We start from the raw sequence: 17031 nt of genomic DNA, 5'->3' as shown, positions 1-17031 counted from the left end.
TAGCTATATCCTTATTCAGTTCTTCTAAATCCCTGATTGAGACTCAACAGGGGCAGAGGAAAGGAGAGAGATATCAGATAGGAATCCAGTGATTCCAGAGGTATTAAAATGGTCTTAGCATGCAGATAGGATATCCCCTCTTCTCTCTTTACTCTGTTGGGCATCATTACTTTTCTCCTGCCGTTTTACGGTGTGATGAGATGAGACATCTGGTCTGCAATGACAGGAAGTACTGTCACTGAGCGTGCCCTCTGGCCTTTTGGGAAGTTACAAATCAAGATGGCATCTCTGTTCTCTATCATCAGCGGAGTGTACAGAGACTGAGCGCCACCACGACATTAGTCAACATCAATTCAACGTCTATTCCACGTTGGTTTAACGTAATTTCATTGAAATGACATTGAAATGACATGGAAACAACGTTGATTCAACCAGTGTGTGCCCAGTGGGGTAGAACTGTTTTTCCCATTTCAAGAGACCAGGGTTTATGAGTTTATTTTGTCCCATATTTACACTGAGTAATCAACTATCATGACATCAAGTCAAGGTAATTGTCAGTTGCTGCAGGATTGCATTTTCAGTATGAAGTGATTGACATCATTTTTGTTAATTAGAGTGTCCCTGATTCTTTGAATTATTTGATAGTAAAATGCTGGATATCTTTGTAGATCTGACAGAATCAATCACATCAGAACTACACACAGACACATTTCATTAGGTCTACATACTTCTATATTTGTAGCCTAGATACAGTGCCTTCAGAAAGTATTCACACCCCTTGACTTTTCCTAGATATGTCTTTATTTACTTTGACTTCCTCTGAGGTGTTTATACCATTGTTACAGTAGGGAGACCGGGGTTGGTTGTCTCACGGGTTGGTTGTCATAGTGCTTATTACTCAAAATCCAAGGGAGGCAGCAGAGCCGAGGTGATCTGACAGGGGGCCCACCTCCTCCTCTTCCTTCACCCCTCATCCCTCTATCCTCTGACCCTAATCATTTCAAGATCAAAATGTGCGTCCTCTATAGGAGAGGTAATCCGTGTGGTCAATTCAGGTCAGGATCACAAAACATTCAGGTGAGAGCAACATTTTTCATCTGTGAAAGTAAATATTCATATGCTTGTTATTTATTTAATTAATAGTTGTATGAGGGGAGTATCCATACTTTGTAACTTGTATTGAAAAGAGGAAAGGGAGCTTTATTTCAAGCCTATTTGTGAGTTCCTAGGTCAAGCCATGTGGTAACTAGCATCTTAATTAGCGTTGGGGATGGTTGTCACATTGATGTTTGGGTGCTTGTCACAATCTGACAACCGTCCCCATTGTAACAATGTACCCATAATCTAAATGACGTTGAAAAGACGCCTTGAAGACTTATTTTCCGGACGTTGAAAAGACGTATAGTACCAGTCAAAAGTTTGAACACACCTACTCATTCAAGGGTTTTTCTTTATTTTTACTATTTTCTACATTGTAGAATAATAGTGAAGACATCAAACTATGAAATAACAAATATGTAATCATGTAGCAACCAAAAAAGTGTTAAACAAATCAAAATATATTTTATATTTGAAATTCTTCAAATAGCATTCTCTCAACCAGCTTCACCTGGAATGCTTTTCCAACAGTCTTGAAGGAGTTCCCACATATGCTGAGCACTTGTTGGCTGCCATCTCAATTGGGTTGAGGTCGGGGGGTTGTGGAGGCCAGGTCATCTGATGCAGCACTCCATCACTCTCCTTCTTGGTAAAATAGCCCTTACACAGCCTGGAGGTGTGTTGGGTCATTGTCCTGTTGAAAAACAGATGATAGTCCCACTAAGCCCAAACCAGATGGCGTATCGCTGCAGAATGCTGTGGTAGCCATTCTGGTTAAGTGTGCCTTGAATTTCGAAATAAATCACAGACAGTGTCACCAGCAGAGCACCCCCACACCATAACACCTCCTCCTCCATGCTTTATGGTGGGAACTACACATGCTGAGATCATCCGTTCAAATACACGGCGGTTTGAACCAAAAAGCTCAAATTTCCACCGGTATAATGTCCATTGCTCGTGTTTCTTGCCCCAAGCAGGTCTCTTATTATTATTGGTGTCCTTTAGTAGTGGTTTCTTCGCAGCAATTCGACCATGAAGGCCTGATTCACACAGTCTCCTCTGAACAGTTGATGTTGAGATGTGTCTGTTACTTGAACTCTATGAAGCATTTATTTGGGCTGCAATTTCTGAGGCTGGTAACTCTAATGAACTTATCCTCTGGCGGTCCTCATGAGAGCCAGTTCCCCCCCCCCCCTACCTTGTCACAACACAACTGATTGGCTCAAACACATTAAGAAGGAAATACATTTCACAAATTAACTTTTAAGAAGGCACACCTGTTAATTGAAATGCATTCCAGGTGACTACCTCATGAAGCTGGTTGAGAGAATGCCAAGAGTGTGCAAAGCTGTCATCAAGGCAAAGGGTGGCTATTTGAAGAATCTCAAATATAAAATATATTTTGATTTGTTTAACACTTTTTTGGTTACTACGTGATTCCATATGTGTTATTTCATAGTTGTGATGTCTTCACTATTATTCTACAATGTAGAAAATGAGTAGGTGTGTCCAAACTTTTGACTGGTAGCGTATGTGTTTCACAAGTTTGGACAGCACAGTAAAGCACAGCACAGTACAGTCTAGTAGAGTTTAATTCAACAGAGTACAGTGCAGTACAGTACAGTACAGTACAGTTTAATTCAGTAGAGTACAGTAGAGCAAAATACAGTACAATAGAGTTTAATTCAGTAGAGTACAGTATATTAGAGTACAGTGCCATGCAGTTTAATTCAGTAGAGTACAGTACAGTAGAGCAAAGTAGAGTACAGTACAGTTGAGTTTAATTCAGTAGAGTACAGTATTTAAGAGTACAGTGCAGTACAGTGCCATAGAGTACAGTTGAATTCAGTATAGTGCAGTACAGTAAAACATAGTAGAGTACAGTAGGATACAATACAGTGTGTTACTGTACTCTACCTTACTGTGCTGTACTCTACACTTCTGTACTGTACCGAACTATACTCTACTTTACCTTTCTTTACTCTACTTCTGTACTGTACCGAACTATACTCTACTTTACCTTTCTTTACTCTACTTCTTTACTGTACTGTACTGTACGTACTGTATGTACTCTACTGTACTCTACTGTACTCTGCTGTACTGTACTATACTGTACTCTACTGTACTGTACTCTACTGTACTGTACTCTACTGTATACTGTTCCTGTTTGAAAAAGCATTCCTTGTTTTCAACAACAACAAAAAAATTGTTAACACAAATGTTTACAGCTTTATCAAAATATTAATTGTTCATCCAAATATCAGATGGTTACTGTTGTTTTATAAAGCATTGATATGACGATTTGAGTGGAGAAAGAACTACAATGTCAAAACAAATATTAAACTATGTTGAATTTATTTTCATGTATTTATTTGTATGATGTTAGATAGAAATACTGTTCAATAAATAAAGGCTTTACTTTTTCTAAAACTTCAATTGTTGCTGAAAAACAAATGGCAAACACTGTGACAACCAACCCCGTACTGTGTGACAACCAACCCCAGGATGAAGCTGGGTGTCACAAGTGGACATAGTGTGTTTGATGGCTTATAACGCCATATTGGAATAAGTTATGAGGATAAAAAGGGTCCCCCATTTCAACCCAAGACCTTGGTCTTTCTCCTAACATTGAAAATAGTATTGTAAGATATACTGGTGCTGAGAAATACACAATTTGGTCAAAGGTGTGACAATCAACACTGTTCTCCCCTACCTCCTATAAAATGTTGACATATTTTACATTTGTTTGAGTAATGTTTTGTTGTAGAATCAGCATAGGAAGTTTGAAACTGACGTGAGTCTCTTGTGTTCCCATGCCCTCTGTGGCCCGACAGAGGAGAAGTATATGACAGTGCAGCCGTACAGCAGCGAGGGGAAGGATGAGATCGCCTTTGAGAAAGGAGTCATCGTGGAGGTCATCCAGAAGAACCTGGAGGGCTGGTGGTTCATCAGGTAAGGCCATGATTTGTGCTCCAACCACAATATAAACTGTTGCCTGTTGATGCTGTCTCTTGATTGGTTATTCTCACTCATGATCACCCCCTCTTCCCTTTCCTTCCATCCTCCCTCCCTCTCTCCTTCTCTCTCCCCAGGTACCAGGATAAGGAGGGCTGGGCCCCGGCCTCCTACCTGAAGAAGGTGAAGGAGGATTTCTCTCCCCGTAGTAGTAATAAGAAGAACCCCTTGACTGGCCCGGTGGAGATAATCGGCAACATCATGGAGATCAGCAACCTGCTCAACAAGAAGGCCCTGAGTGAGAAGGACGTGCAGACGGACGGCCAGCCAGAGGACACCCCCCTGACCACCCTCTCCTTGGCCAAGAGGCAGATCAGCCTGCCCAAACCCTGCTCTAGCTCGGACTTCAGCCCTGGTGCCGCCCTGGTGGACGGAAAGGGCAAAGCAGAACCGGCCTCTCCAGCCATAGCCCGCATCACTCCTCACAGAATAGAGATCGGTGAGTTGTCATTCAGAGATGGAATTGGAAGGCATAGCGGTTTGTTAAACTAATACATTCACAGAATTTATATCACGATCTCATTTTCTTCTATCTAGGCTCCCCAATCCTCAGACAAAAGCCACCACCTCGAAGAGATGCAACTCTGGTCAGTATGAAAATAAACATTACTTAGTTTAAGTTGAAAGTTGGACTGTATGGACCATTGTTATTGTTTCCTTTTAACACTAGAACGCCATAGGCCAACGGCCACTGCTTTTTGATTATTTTTTTTATCTATAAAAAAATGCCCCCCAAAAAATGCTACGTCCTGCTCCTTCCCTGACTTTTCCTAAATGTTTGTATATATTTTACATTGCTCATTTGTCCGAGTTTTTAAATCACAAATAGAAAAGTATTAAGAGCCTTTTTAACTGTTTTTCTTTCACACCTATTCCCACCCGCCAAGACAATGCACTGTAGGACGTTGGTACCCAGCCAGGTGCTAATGTGTCTCTCTCTCCTCACTGAATGAATGACAAATGGATGAATCTGCGATAATTGTGCAAGTTACTTCACAATTGAATTTAAATTAGGCCTAACTGAATGATAAGGAGGGTGAAGAGGTTGATTTAAATTAGAAAGACAATAGTGTAATAATGAGTTTGTATTATGCCTATTTATCAGCGTTGGGGCTCAATAATTGTATAATTTGACCGTGCCTTGCGGGTTGATACCTTTCTCTTTTACTATTTACTATTATTTAAAAATAATCTACAGTATTACGGGACTGTTTGATTTATTATAACTCTATTACTTATCACATTTATTGTAAGGGAAATGAAAACATGCTACATGTTGCAGTAGGCCTTTAGAATAATGCAAAACATCCGTGACTTTATCTAAGTTGATGAGCGGGGAAACAAATAATGCCCGTCAGCCTGCGCCGCCGTCCATCAAAACTACACCTAAACTATATAGAAACTCATTTCACACAAAATAAGAGTTAGCCTATAGACAAGATTAAATTGACAATAGTCTGATGAGTGACAATATTATCAGTTGTCAAATAGTACATGAATAGATGGGCACAGCTTGTAATTGACAGATGCAGGGAAAGGAGCATCACTTTATCAAATCCTACTTCAGAGTCACATGCATGTAAAACGTTTTGATTTCTATATAGTATCAGAAAGATCATATTCTGCAGTTTCTATGACACTTACCTTTGTCAAATAACTCTCAAAATTCAAGAGGTGCAGCTCTATTTAAAAATGTCACTTTTTCCAAGAATATCTGCGCTGTCCATAGCATCAGCACATTATGCTGCGGCATTGCTCTGACTACTAAGCAAAGACTAGGAACATAATAAACTTAAAGCATGCTATTCTGTTTTCATTTAAATACATTTTCTTATTTCCACAATGTTTATTTTGACCTGCCAAAACTTAATTATAATGGATTTCTTTGTGATGGACTTGATCTAGTGGTTTTTCGTTTTTACTTATAAACTAATGAAAATGCTATTATGTTCTTTGAAATAATTGTTTTTTAGTATTCTAATGTTACCTAAGACCTTTATAAACACAACCAAATGATTATTCTTCTGATAGCATATATGAAATGTATTTATTAGACTGTTCGAATGTTGTTGATACATCATTGGCTGGAAGTGTCCTAAATTGGCTTTAGGCCTATGTTTTTCACTAGGACTTTGTAGAATTATACAAAACATATCCTTTACTCTATCTAGATAAATAACTGTTGTTATATTTTTGCATGGATATGTTTCCACTGATATTTCTTCATTCAATTCATGGTTTACAATTGTTTATGCACTATTTATCAAGCGTTGGTGCTTATGTTTGCGCACCTTGCGGGTTGATATGCATCTGATGCGTCTGCTAAAGGTGACACCCGGCAACGTTCTCAACGTTTCATAGTGGGTACTTATAGGCTCAAAGGCCAGGCAGTTCTAGTGTAAACAGTATCAGCTGCACAATATTCATAATGTTGTAACATTTTTTCCACTCAGGGATCCAATTTACCCTCACCACCAGAGCCACCTACTGTTGAAGCAGAGTACTATACCATTGCAGAGTTCCAGTCTGTCATTTCAGATGGCATTAGTTTTAATGGAGGGCAGAAAGCAGACGTAAGCTTTTTTCATGTTTATTTTGGAGTGCATACATGTCCAATGTGTTTATTGCTTTCTTGAAATGAACAGATACTGCATGTAGTTAATGAGGCCTATTTCTCCCCATGTATTCTCTCTATTCTGTCCTGTAGGTGATCGAGAAGAACTCTGGTGGCTGGTGGTATGTCCAGATCGGGGAGAAAGAGGGGTGGGCTCCCTGCTCCTACATCGACAAACGAAAGAAGCCCAACCTAAACCGCAGAACCAGCACTCTGAGCCGCCCCAAAGTCCCGCCCCCAGCCCCGCCCGTCAAGAAGCAGGACTCTGACGAGACCGCCCCTCCCAGCAGCCCTGGGTCCGAGGCTCCAGAGTCCCCTGTATCTCCTGGGAGGCCTGTGTACGAGGAGCCAGAATATGACATTCCTGCCATTGGGTTTGATCTGGAGTCAGAGTTTGAGTTCCTCAGGACAGATGGGTCCTCTGTGGATGGGAAGAATGAGGATGGCTCCTCAGAGAAGGGCTCTCATCTGTCCTCCAAGCCGTCTCCAGCCTCTTCTCTCCACAGCGCCTCCTTCAAGATGGGTGAGTCGTCAGAGGACGTGGGGCAGGAAGAAGAGGAGCCTGAGGGAGAGGAGTGTATCTATGAGAATGATGGCTTCAAGCCTTTCAGAGAGATGCCTGATACACAATCCAGTGGCGACTTGGACTCCCCGAAGATGAGCGCCCAGTTGGAGACTAGCAAGGCTGAAAACTCTCACTCCACATTGGGGGCAAGGAGAAAAGGGAAGAATATCCAGCTGGAGCTGAACGGAAGCCAGTCCCATTCTCCAACCAAAGCAGAGGCTGGGGCGTCCAGCCCCAAACCTGCCTCCACAGAGTCCACCCCAGATTTATCCAAGCAGTCCAGGCCCAAGAAGGACAAAGAGGAACACAGAATGGGTTCCACCAAGTCATCTACCAAACCTAAGCCAGTGGTCAGGCCTAAGCCCCAGCTGGCCAAGGCCTCCAGTGCAGAGAAGATGGACATCAGCAGCCTCCGGAGACAGCTGAGGCCTACAGGGCAGCTGAAGAAGGGCTCCAGAGGAGAAGACTTTGAAACAGCCTCTGTCATCTCCTCTGAGGACTCTGTGTCCTCCCACAGCACCTCCGACCTCTCCTCCATCTACTCTAAAGGCAGCCGTGGCGACTCAGACGAGGGCTGCAGCCTCTACCGCACCACAGACACCTATAAAAAGGTCCAGGACTCAGAGATGAGCTTCCCTGCTGGGGTGGAAGTGGAGGTGCTGGAGAAGCAGGAGAGCGGCTGGTGGTACGTCCGCTGGGGCGACGCTGAGGGCTGGGCTCCAACCTACTACCTGGAGCCTGTCAGGCAACTGGACGACACAGCTGGGTCAGAGTCCGATGGCACCCCTACCAAGCCGGGCAGCCTGAGCAAGTCCAACAGCCTGGAGAAGAACGAGCAGAGGGTCCAGGCCCTGAACAACATCAACCAGAGCCTGAAGAGGAGCACACCTCCCATCCCCTCCAAACCGCCGGGGGGGCTCTCCAAGCCCTTTGTCCTGTTCAACAGCTTGCACAAGCAGAGGAATGGTACGAAACAGCAGCAGGTGGTCAGGCCTCAGTCTGTCTTCATCTCCGGGCCGATCATCGACAGCCCAAACACAGTCGGCTCCCTTAGGAGGGGCGAGTCACTCAACTCCACCGACCACCCACGCTCTAGTCCTACTGTGCGCCGCAATGCTTCCTTTGGTACAGCTACGCGGGGCCCAGCGCCGAACGGTAACATGGCGAACCGGAACAGACCCGGCACGGGCAGCTCCGAATCACTGGGCCGGGGGTCTCAGAGGAACGGTCTACCTGTTTCCACTGTGAAACCCAAACCCCACCTCATCCACAACAACCTCCGTGAGGTGTATGTCTCCATAGCAGATTACCATGGTGATGAGGAGACCATGGGGTTCCCTGAAGGAACGACTCTGGAGGTTCTGGAGAGGAACCCTAATGGGTGGTGGTACTGCCAGATCCTGGATGGAGGTCGACCTCGGAAAGGCTGGGTCCCCTCAAACTACCTGGAAAGGAAGAACTAGTAACACGCTTATGTTCAGTGCTTGTGCAATCAGGTCATCAGGTCAGAGACCATGGAAGACAGTGTAAATGGAAATGGAAAGAAGACACTGCTTTTTTACATTTTATAGATGGAAATCAGAAGAGACAATGTATCATCTAAGTGGCATCCTTTGTATTTTCTAAACTGAGGGTGGCCAACCCATCCTGGCATTTCACTTCTTGACATTTTATTATTCTCATCTAAAGTGACAAAATAAAGCACTTCAACGTGCAAGTTTTAGACAGGATTTTATCTGTTCACAGACAGCCGGGTGGACGGAACAAATACCTTAGGCATTAAAATCAACAGATGGTCAACCATATTAAACGAAAGAATGAAACAAAAGTGGTTGATTTGATGAAATGTGCTTTTTAATCCAAAATTGAAGAATAATGTGACTTGGACACAAGAGGAGGAGCTTTGGACAGCTTTGGCTGGTGATGATCCTTTATAACAGCTAGAGAGGGTTTGTAATATGATAACATTACTTACTTAATGATTTCCAATGGGCAAAACATTACTCACTTCACATTTTATCATAAAACATTGATTTAAAAAAAAGTGTCACTTTTGAAAGCTTTTTGCATGGTTAAAATGTTTCTATGCTGACCAAGCCTTGGGCCCTTTTTAAGTAAACATTTCTCTTCAAATGTTTTGTATGTTGTGTTTAAAAGATTTTTTCATATGTTAAATGCCATCTGCAGAATGTCTTGACCATGTTTTTAAGTAACTTTTTTTGTGAAGTTTAATGTATATTTTATGTAATAATTTGATATAGCTTTATGTGTGTATGTCATCTTGTTGTAAAGTGTATATTCTGTCCATTTATTACAGTATGTAAGTCATTTTAAATCTCTTAAAGCTACAGTCTGCGATTTTTTTTACAGGGTCCCTGCCACTTGTTTTGGTATACAGCTGAAGGATAGGGGTAGGGAAAGTTTGAGACATGTTGTGCTGTAGCTCATGAGGCATTTATAAGTATATTCTTCAAGAATCAATGGGTAAATATCAAGAATTTAAATAACAATTAAACAGCTTCCCAAGTTGCAGACTGTAGCTGTAAATCTTTATGAATGTTTCATGATTTTCTTGATGACACTCTACCTAAATGTCTTATACGTACAGTATGTATCCTTCACCACCTTAGAAGCTCTGGTCTTGTGACACAAAATAGATAAGCCTATTTGAAGGAGTAGTAAATCTGCTATTTTTTGCGCTCTCTACAATCGTCTTCTTCTAGTAAATGTTTATGTTTTCTATCAAAATATTTTTCTCATGGCTCCATTTGACCTATCATATTTAGAATAAAAGAAAAGATCGAAACCATATGGTTATGATTTGTTTAGTTCTTTTGAATCAAATTTGAATATTATTTTCACATTAAACTTGACCTTTGAAGGTGTTCGCTAGGTTGTAAAAAAAAAAAAAAGTGATGAGCTGCTTATGCATTTCCATTATTCCATTTAAGGAACCAGAGGAAGGAATATTTGACTTGCGGAATATTGAAATTGAGGAGTTTCATTTGCTTTCAAAACCAAACCCCAGGGATGTGTAGAATTGCAATTTAACTTACATTTCGATCTTATCTGAGAAAAAACTCATATCAAATTAATTCAATTTCAAATACCTTATTTATCCCACAAGGGGCTTGCAGACAGCAGTGCAGATACATAAACAATGACCCATCTGGTGCTACTCATAACTCATATCTGGAAAGACTTGATACTCATGCCCCTTCGAAAAAGGAGGCACATACAGCATATAAAAATGTGTACTCTTAATATTGCTGTGCAGTATTAATTTTAATGTTTGAACATGTAATCTATTCTAGCTACATAACTTTGTTTTAAGTATTTCAAATTCCCTCATTAATTCCCTCTATTGTTTTTTGTGAATAAATGCACTTTCTGCATTACCAGATGCCACATTGTTTTACATAATTATTGATGATTCTTTTAATTTCTTAATCTTGTATATTTCAAGGTATGGGACACCCCAAGCATAAGGCAAACTAAAATGCCTTAAACCTTAACGCATTATTCAAAGCATTGAAACAAAGAGATGCAACCGATTGAGTAATGACGCTGTTATTATTCCCAGCAGTAAAGAATCTGACCAAGAGCACCCTCTTGTGTATTACAGCCTGTACTACAATACATACAACATCTTACTGTAAGGACAAGATACATATTGTCAATAAAATTTGTTTTATTTGTAGAAAAATGAATAATTTATATGGATTCATTTTTATTTAAAAAAATCTAAAGTTTCTAGAACATTCTAAAATATTCTAAATGGAGAGAATGCAAGTGTTTAAGGAATCAGTGAAGCCTCATGTATTCAGTTATTGTGTGTTTGCTTTGCCATTTGTAAACATATGTTTACAGTGTATATTTGTAACACATGTTAACCATTTTGTTAATGATTGTTACATATTGAGGAAATGTGCAGATTTACTTTGTATTTCTAAAATTGCAGTTACTTCAGGCAAAGTTTTGTACATTATAATATAAATCATGTCAGCATGTCCATAAGAAGAAACCTCTGAGAACTCATGTAGCTAAAAGTTGGCTAATTTGTGTTTAAGAATATTATTGAACTTTATTCAAAATGTTCCTTCCTTTGGTATCTAAGAACTGATGGAGGTTATACGTAATTATTACGATGTGGGTACATTACTTTTGTAACAATGATAGGTAATGTAAAGCCTCTGCTGACTCAGCACATTTAGTTTTGGCTTTGGCGTAATGGCAATTTACCCAATGGCCCAATAAAGTTGGTTGGATTAAGTGCACATTTGTCTGGTTACCGTTCAGCTCCTAGTGTATAAATAGCTATTGGGGTTCACTATGTCAGACAGTGTGTTATGCTGTAGTAGCTAGTCCTTGTCTCAAACATTACAATATTTACAACCGATGTCCTGTGAAATATGTTCTCCCCATTGGGCCATTCCTTCCACTGGGAACCTCAGGCTAGACTCTTCAGCTTAGCAGTGAGTTATGGCTGTCTGATCTGGTGTGTGTGTGTGTGTGTGTGTGTGTGTGCAGGGCTGTAACTAGGGCCGGGAATTGCAAAGGACCCCACAATACGATATTATCGCGATACTTAGGTGGCGGTAAGATTTCGATGTTCCAAACATATGATGTCTTCTGCAGAGAGAGAGAGCCATGATAAGTCTTGGAAATAGAAGTGCTGAAAACATGTTCGTTCACTATTTAAAAAGAAGGTGCCCTGATATCATACGTAATACGGCAAAGTAAACCATGTGGAGTGTTATGATCCCATATCCTCAAGGGGGCAGTATGAGCACTCCACAACAGCTCAGCCCAAACATAAAGGTCCAATGCAGCCATCTTTATCTCAATATCAAATCATTTCTGGGTAACAATTAAGTACCTTACTGTGATTATTTAAAAATTAAAATGATCAAAAAGAAACAAAAATAGCTTCTTAGCAAAGAGCAATTTCTCAAGCAATAATTTTTCTAGGACTATCGGAGTGGGGAGGGGAAAACTGAAATCACATTTTTGACTGCACAGGGACTATCAAGTCCTTACTTCAACACTATGCCATTAGAGTATGGCTTACTGGTAAGATACAGAATTTTTATATAAAACAATTATTTTAAGAAGAAAGCATGAACCTGAAATAGACAACGGCTTTACATACCGGACAAGGACATGCCAATGTAAATACACGTTTGGTGACTACCACTGGACTTTTGAAGCTCAAGTGTCCAACAATTACATTGAACCAACAGTGCACAACTTTGATAAGTGTTTGATAGTGATCCATTATCAAATCAGTTTACTTTTGCATTCATTCCCCAACAACCGTACCCAACGGGGTGGGGGCAATCAGAGTATACATTTAAAATGTCTGCCGCCAAACCCCTTAACTTACCGGCAGTTTGAATGAGGCCCAGGTTCACTCAGAGGTCTACATGGAAAGTCTGTGTGTACACAATAGTGAGATATATACTATGTTCATGTCTTTTTTACACATGGTGGCTGTGCATCTCCCTTCACTTCTGAGAAACTTGGCCATTAGCAATGGCTGCCGCTGCCTGTTTCATGTCCAGCTGTCATAGACTGTATTTGTGCATATTCGACTGCGGTATAAAACACTGGTGCAGCCAGCCCAGCTAAGGCAGGATAGTAAATAACAGATGATGTTCACTCTGGCCAGGCCTACATGCCTCTGCTCTAAACAAACTCTGTGTGAGTTATGCCTGTAGCCCTCTGCTTTGTTTTTCACATACACAGACTGAAGACCAGAATACTACAGTGCAGCAAGATTGTGTTAAATAGTAAGTAGGCCTATAGCTGTTCCCACTGGGCACAGACCTCAATTCAACATCTATTTTACGTTGGTTCAATGTAATTTCATTGAAATTATGTGGAAACAATGTTGATTCAACCAGTGTGTGCCCAGTGGGTTGTTTGATTTTTTTAGGAATTTCCCTAATATTGCTGATTGTTTTTATAATTAAAAGCAAGTGAGGTGCACATATTGATCACTAATAACAAAACTCTCCATCGTAGAGTGCACTCAACACATACACTGCCTTCACAAAGTTTCCATACCTCTTGACTTATTCCACATTTTGTTGTTACAGCCTGAATTCAAAATATATTAAATATATATTTTTCTCACCCATATACACACAATACCCTATAATGACAAAGTGAAAACATGTTTTTAGAAGTGTTTAGAAATGTATTGAAAATTAAATACAGAAATATCTTATTTATATAAGTATTCACACCCCTCAGTCATTTTCACACCCCTCAGTCAATACGTTGAAGAAGCACCTTTGGCAGCGATTACAGCTAGGGGGTGGATCAGCTTTAATATTGCAAATAGATTGTAATGAGATTGTCTGCATCATTTCCAATCCCACATACATATATTTTTGTTGTAAATATATATATTTTAAAATATATTTTCCTTTATTATTTTCCCCTAACCCTACCACCCCTCCCCTAATTGGAGTAAACTAATAGACAACAACACTTAGGCTTCTACTTCCAGCTTAAACAGTGGGGTAACAAATGTATTTAGTCAGCCACCAACTGTGCAAGTTCTCCCACTTAAAAAGATGAGAGAGGCCTGTAATTTTCATCATAGGTACACGTCAACTATGACAGACAAATTGAGCATTTTTTTTCTCCAGAAAATCACTTTGTAGGATTTTTAATGAATTTATTTGCAAATTATGGTGGAAAATAAGTATTTGGTCACCTACAAACAAGCAAGATTTCTGGCTCTCACAGACCTGTAACTTCTTCGTTAAGAGGCTCCTCTGTCCTCCACTCGTTACCTGTATTAATGGCACCTGTTTGAACTTGTTATCAGTATAAAAGACACCTGTCCACAACCTCAAACAGTCACACTCCAAACTCCACTATGGCCAAGACCAAAGAGCTGTCAAAGGACACCAGAAACAAAACTGTAGACCTGCACCAGGCTGGGAAGACTGAATCTGCAATAGGTAAGCTGCTTGGTTTGAAGAAATCAACTGTGGGAGCAATTATTAGGAAATGGAAGACATACAAGACCACTGATAATCTCCCTCGATCTGGGGCTCCACGCAAGATCTCACCCCGTGGGGTCAAAATGATCACAAGAACGGTGAGCAAAAATCCCAGAACCACATGGGGGGACCTAGTGAATGACCTGCAGAGAGCTGGGACCAAAGTAACAAAGCCTACCATCAGTAACACACTACGCCGCCAGGGACTCAAATCCTGCAGTGCCAGACGTGTCCCCCTGCTTAAGCCAGTACATGTCCAGGCCCGTCTGAAGTTTGCTAGAGTGCATTTGGATGATCCAGAAGAGGATTGGGGAGAATGTCATATGGTCAGATGAAACCAAAATAGATCTTTTTGGTAAAAACTCAACTCACGTCGTGTTTGGAGGACAAAGAATGCTGAGTTGCATCCAAAGAACACCATACCTACTGTGAAGCATGGGGGTGGAAACATCATGCTTTGGGGCTGTTTTTCTGCAAAGGGACCAGGACGACTGATCCGTGTAAAGCAGGGGTGTCAAACGTACGGCCCGCGGGCCGAATTAGGCCCGCAAACGGGTTTAATCCGGCCCGCGAGATGATAAAAAAAAAAAAAAGTAAAGTATAAAAATGCGCTGCAATTTTTCAATTAAATAAACTGCTGTTCCAATTGCGTCCACTGGATGGCGCAATAGCAATTGTGTTAAGCAAGCAAACTGTTTATACCGGGGCAGAGCAAGTAGGTCAAGCACGTGCAGCCAATGAGCTACTTTGTTTTGCCCGCGATATTTATTACGGCTTCTACTTTTAACATTATGTGCTTTGGCACCCTCATTGCCCCAATATGTCTCTGTCAAAAAAGAGAAAAGTGGACGCAGAGTGCAGAGTGTTCCAAGAAAAATGGTCATCCTATTTAATCACGGAATTGAATGGGAAAGCTGTATGTTTGGTGTGTTCAGAGCATGTTGCAGTGCTGAAAGAATATAACCTTCGTCGCCACTATGTGAGTCTTCATGCCGACAAATATGACAACTTTCAAGGACAGCGGAGATGAGAGAAGGTGAATGAACTGTTGGCGGGTCTGAAGAAACAGCAGTCTGTGTTTACTCACAGCCGAGACATGAGAAAGCTAGCTACCTCATTGCTAATGAAATCGCAGTGGCTTCAAAACCATTTAGTGAGGGTGAATTTGTAAAAACATGCATGATGACGGCAGCAGAGATTGTGTGCCCTGAAAAGCGGCAGGCTTTTGCAAATATCAGCCTGACAAGAAACACAGTTGCAGACAGGATTTCCGATCTTTCAGTGGATTTGGACAGCCAGTTGAAGCAAAAAGTAAAGTCATTTATTGCGTTTTCGGTTGCAATTGATGAAAGCACGGACATTACAGATGTTGCACAACTGGCCATTTTTTTCATCCGCGGAGTTGATGACAATTGACCGTCACCGAGGAGTTCGTGGAGTTGGTGCCGATGACAGATACAACGACAGCAGCTGATATTTTTACCGCACTCGTCGGCGCGCTGGACAGGGTCGGAGTGGACTGGTCCCGCGCTGTCAGCCTGGCTACAGATGGTGCGCCCTCAATGATCGGGAAAAAGCAGGCGTTGTGACAAAGTTCAGAGAGAAAGTGCAATCTGCAAATGGAGGACGTGATTTTTGACTTTTCACTGTATTTTGCACCAGGAGGCTTTGTGTTGCAAGTCATTAAAGATGGATAACGTCATGAAGGTGGTCATCCAAACTGTTAATTTCATCCGATCCAGAAGCCTGAATCACCGTCAGTTTGACAGCCTTCTCAGAGAGAAAGACCACATCTATGGCCTGCCATACCACACTGAGGTAAGATGGTTAAGCCGAGGTGCTGTGCTGAGGCGTTTCTTTGATTTACGAGAAGAAATTGAACAGTTCATGGAAGAAAAGGGCAAACCAGTGTTAGAATTTCATTCCGCAGAATGGATGCCGGACCTTGCATTTATGGTGGATGTTACAGAGCACCTGAATAACTTGAACAAACAGCTGCAAGGGGCGCAACAAAGTTGTCACGCAGTATTATGACAGCATATGTTCTTTCAAGTTGAAGCTGTCATTGTGGGAGACGCAACTTGCCGGTGGTGATGCAGCTCACTTCCCCTGTCTGAAAAATGTGTCGCGACCCAACATGTGGCAGACATGAAGCGGTTCAAAGATAAAATAACGGGACTGTTACGGGAGTTTGAGCAACACTTTCAGATTTATGTTTATATGTTTTTATGTTGATGTGCTATTGTTTTTAATTGATTTTATTTTATTTGCATATTTAACCTATTCTTGACTCTGTGGTTCTTGCACTTGTTTGGGGAACAGGATTTCATTATTTTTATCTACATTTCTGCCTGAGAAATGACACCCTGATATAGTTCTGTGATCTGTGAAACAGTTCTGTTAATCACTGAGGCATTGTGTGTTTGTGTGTTCTTTTTCTTTAGAATTTTCAAATAAACTTGACGTGTTTTATGATTAATAGTGATGTTGTGCTTGTACTATTTTGGACACACTGTCCTCAGGCTCCAGCTTTATGTTGTATGTTGATCGTATTAAAACAAAGAAAACAATCTGAAGTTGTTGTTTTTAAGTTATATATACCATGATTTTTCCGGTCCGGCCCACTTGGGAATAGATTTTCCTCCATGTGGCCCCTGAGCTAAAATGAGTTTGACACCCCTGGTGTAAAGGAAAGAATGTATGGGGCCATGTATCGTGAG

General features: G+C 41.1%; 1 protein-coding gene across 2 annotated transcripts in view; it reads left to right on the top strand.

Moving 5' to 3' along the window:
• Nucleotides 1-11569, top strand: part of LOC121553201 (SH3 and PX domain-containing protein 2A) — a 94041-nt gene extending 82472 nt beyond the window's left edge. For both annotated transcript variants that reach the window (XM_041866205.2, XM_041866204.2), the window contains 5 exons: nt 3933-4050; nt 4191-4552; nt 4651-4700; nt 6567-6686; nt 6821-11569. In XM_041866205.2, the coding sequence (XP_041722139.1) occupies nt 3933-4050; nt 4191-4552; nt 4651-4700; nt 6567-6686; nt 6821-8755 (2585 nt within the window). In that variant the 3' untranslated portion in view covers nt 8756-11569. The remainder of the gene's footprint in view (nt 1-3932; nt 4051-4190; nt 4553-4650; nt 4701-6566; nt 6687-6820) is intronic.
• The last annotated feature ends 5462 nt before the right edge of the window (nt 11570-17031 follow it).

This window comes from Coregonus clupeaformis, chromosome 37 (genome assembly GCF_020615455.1).
Source record: "Coregonus clupeaformis isolate EN_2021a chromosome 37, ASM2061545v1, whole genome shotgun sequence".
NCBI classification, from domain to species: domain Eukaryota; kingdom Metazoa; phylum Chordata; class Actinopteri; order Salmoniformes; family Salmonidae; genus Coregonus; species Coregonus clupeaformis.
This window is presented reverse-complemented; position numbering and strand designations above follow the sequence as displayed.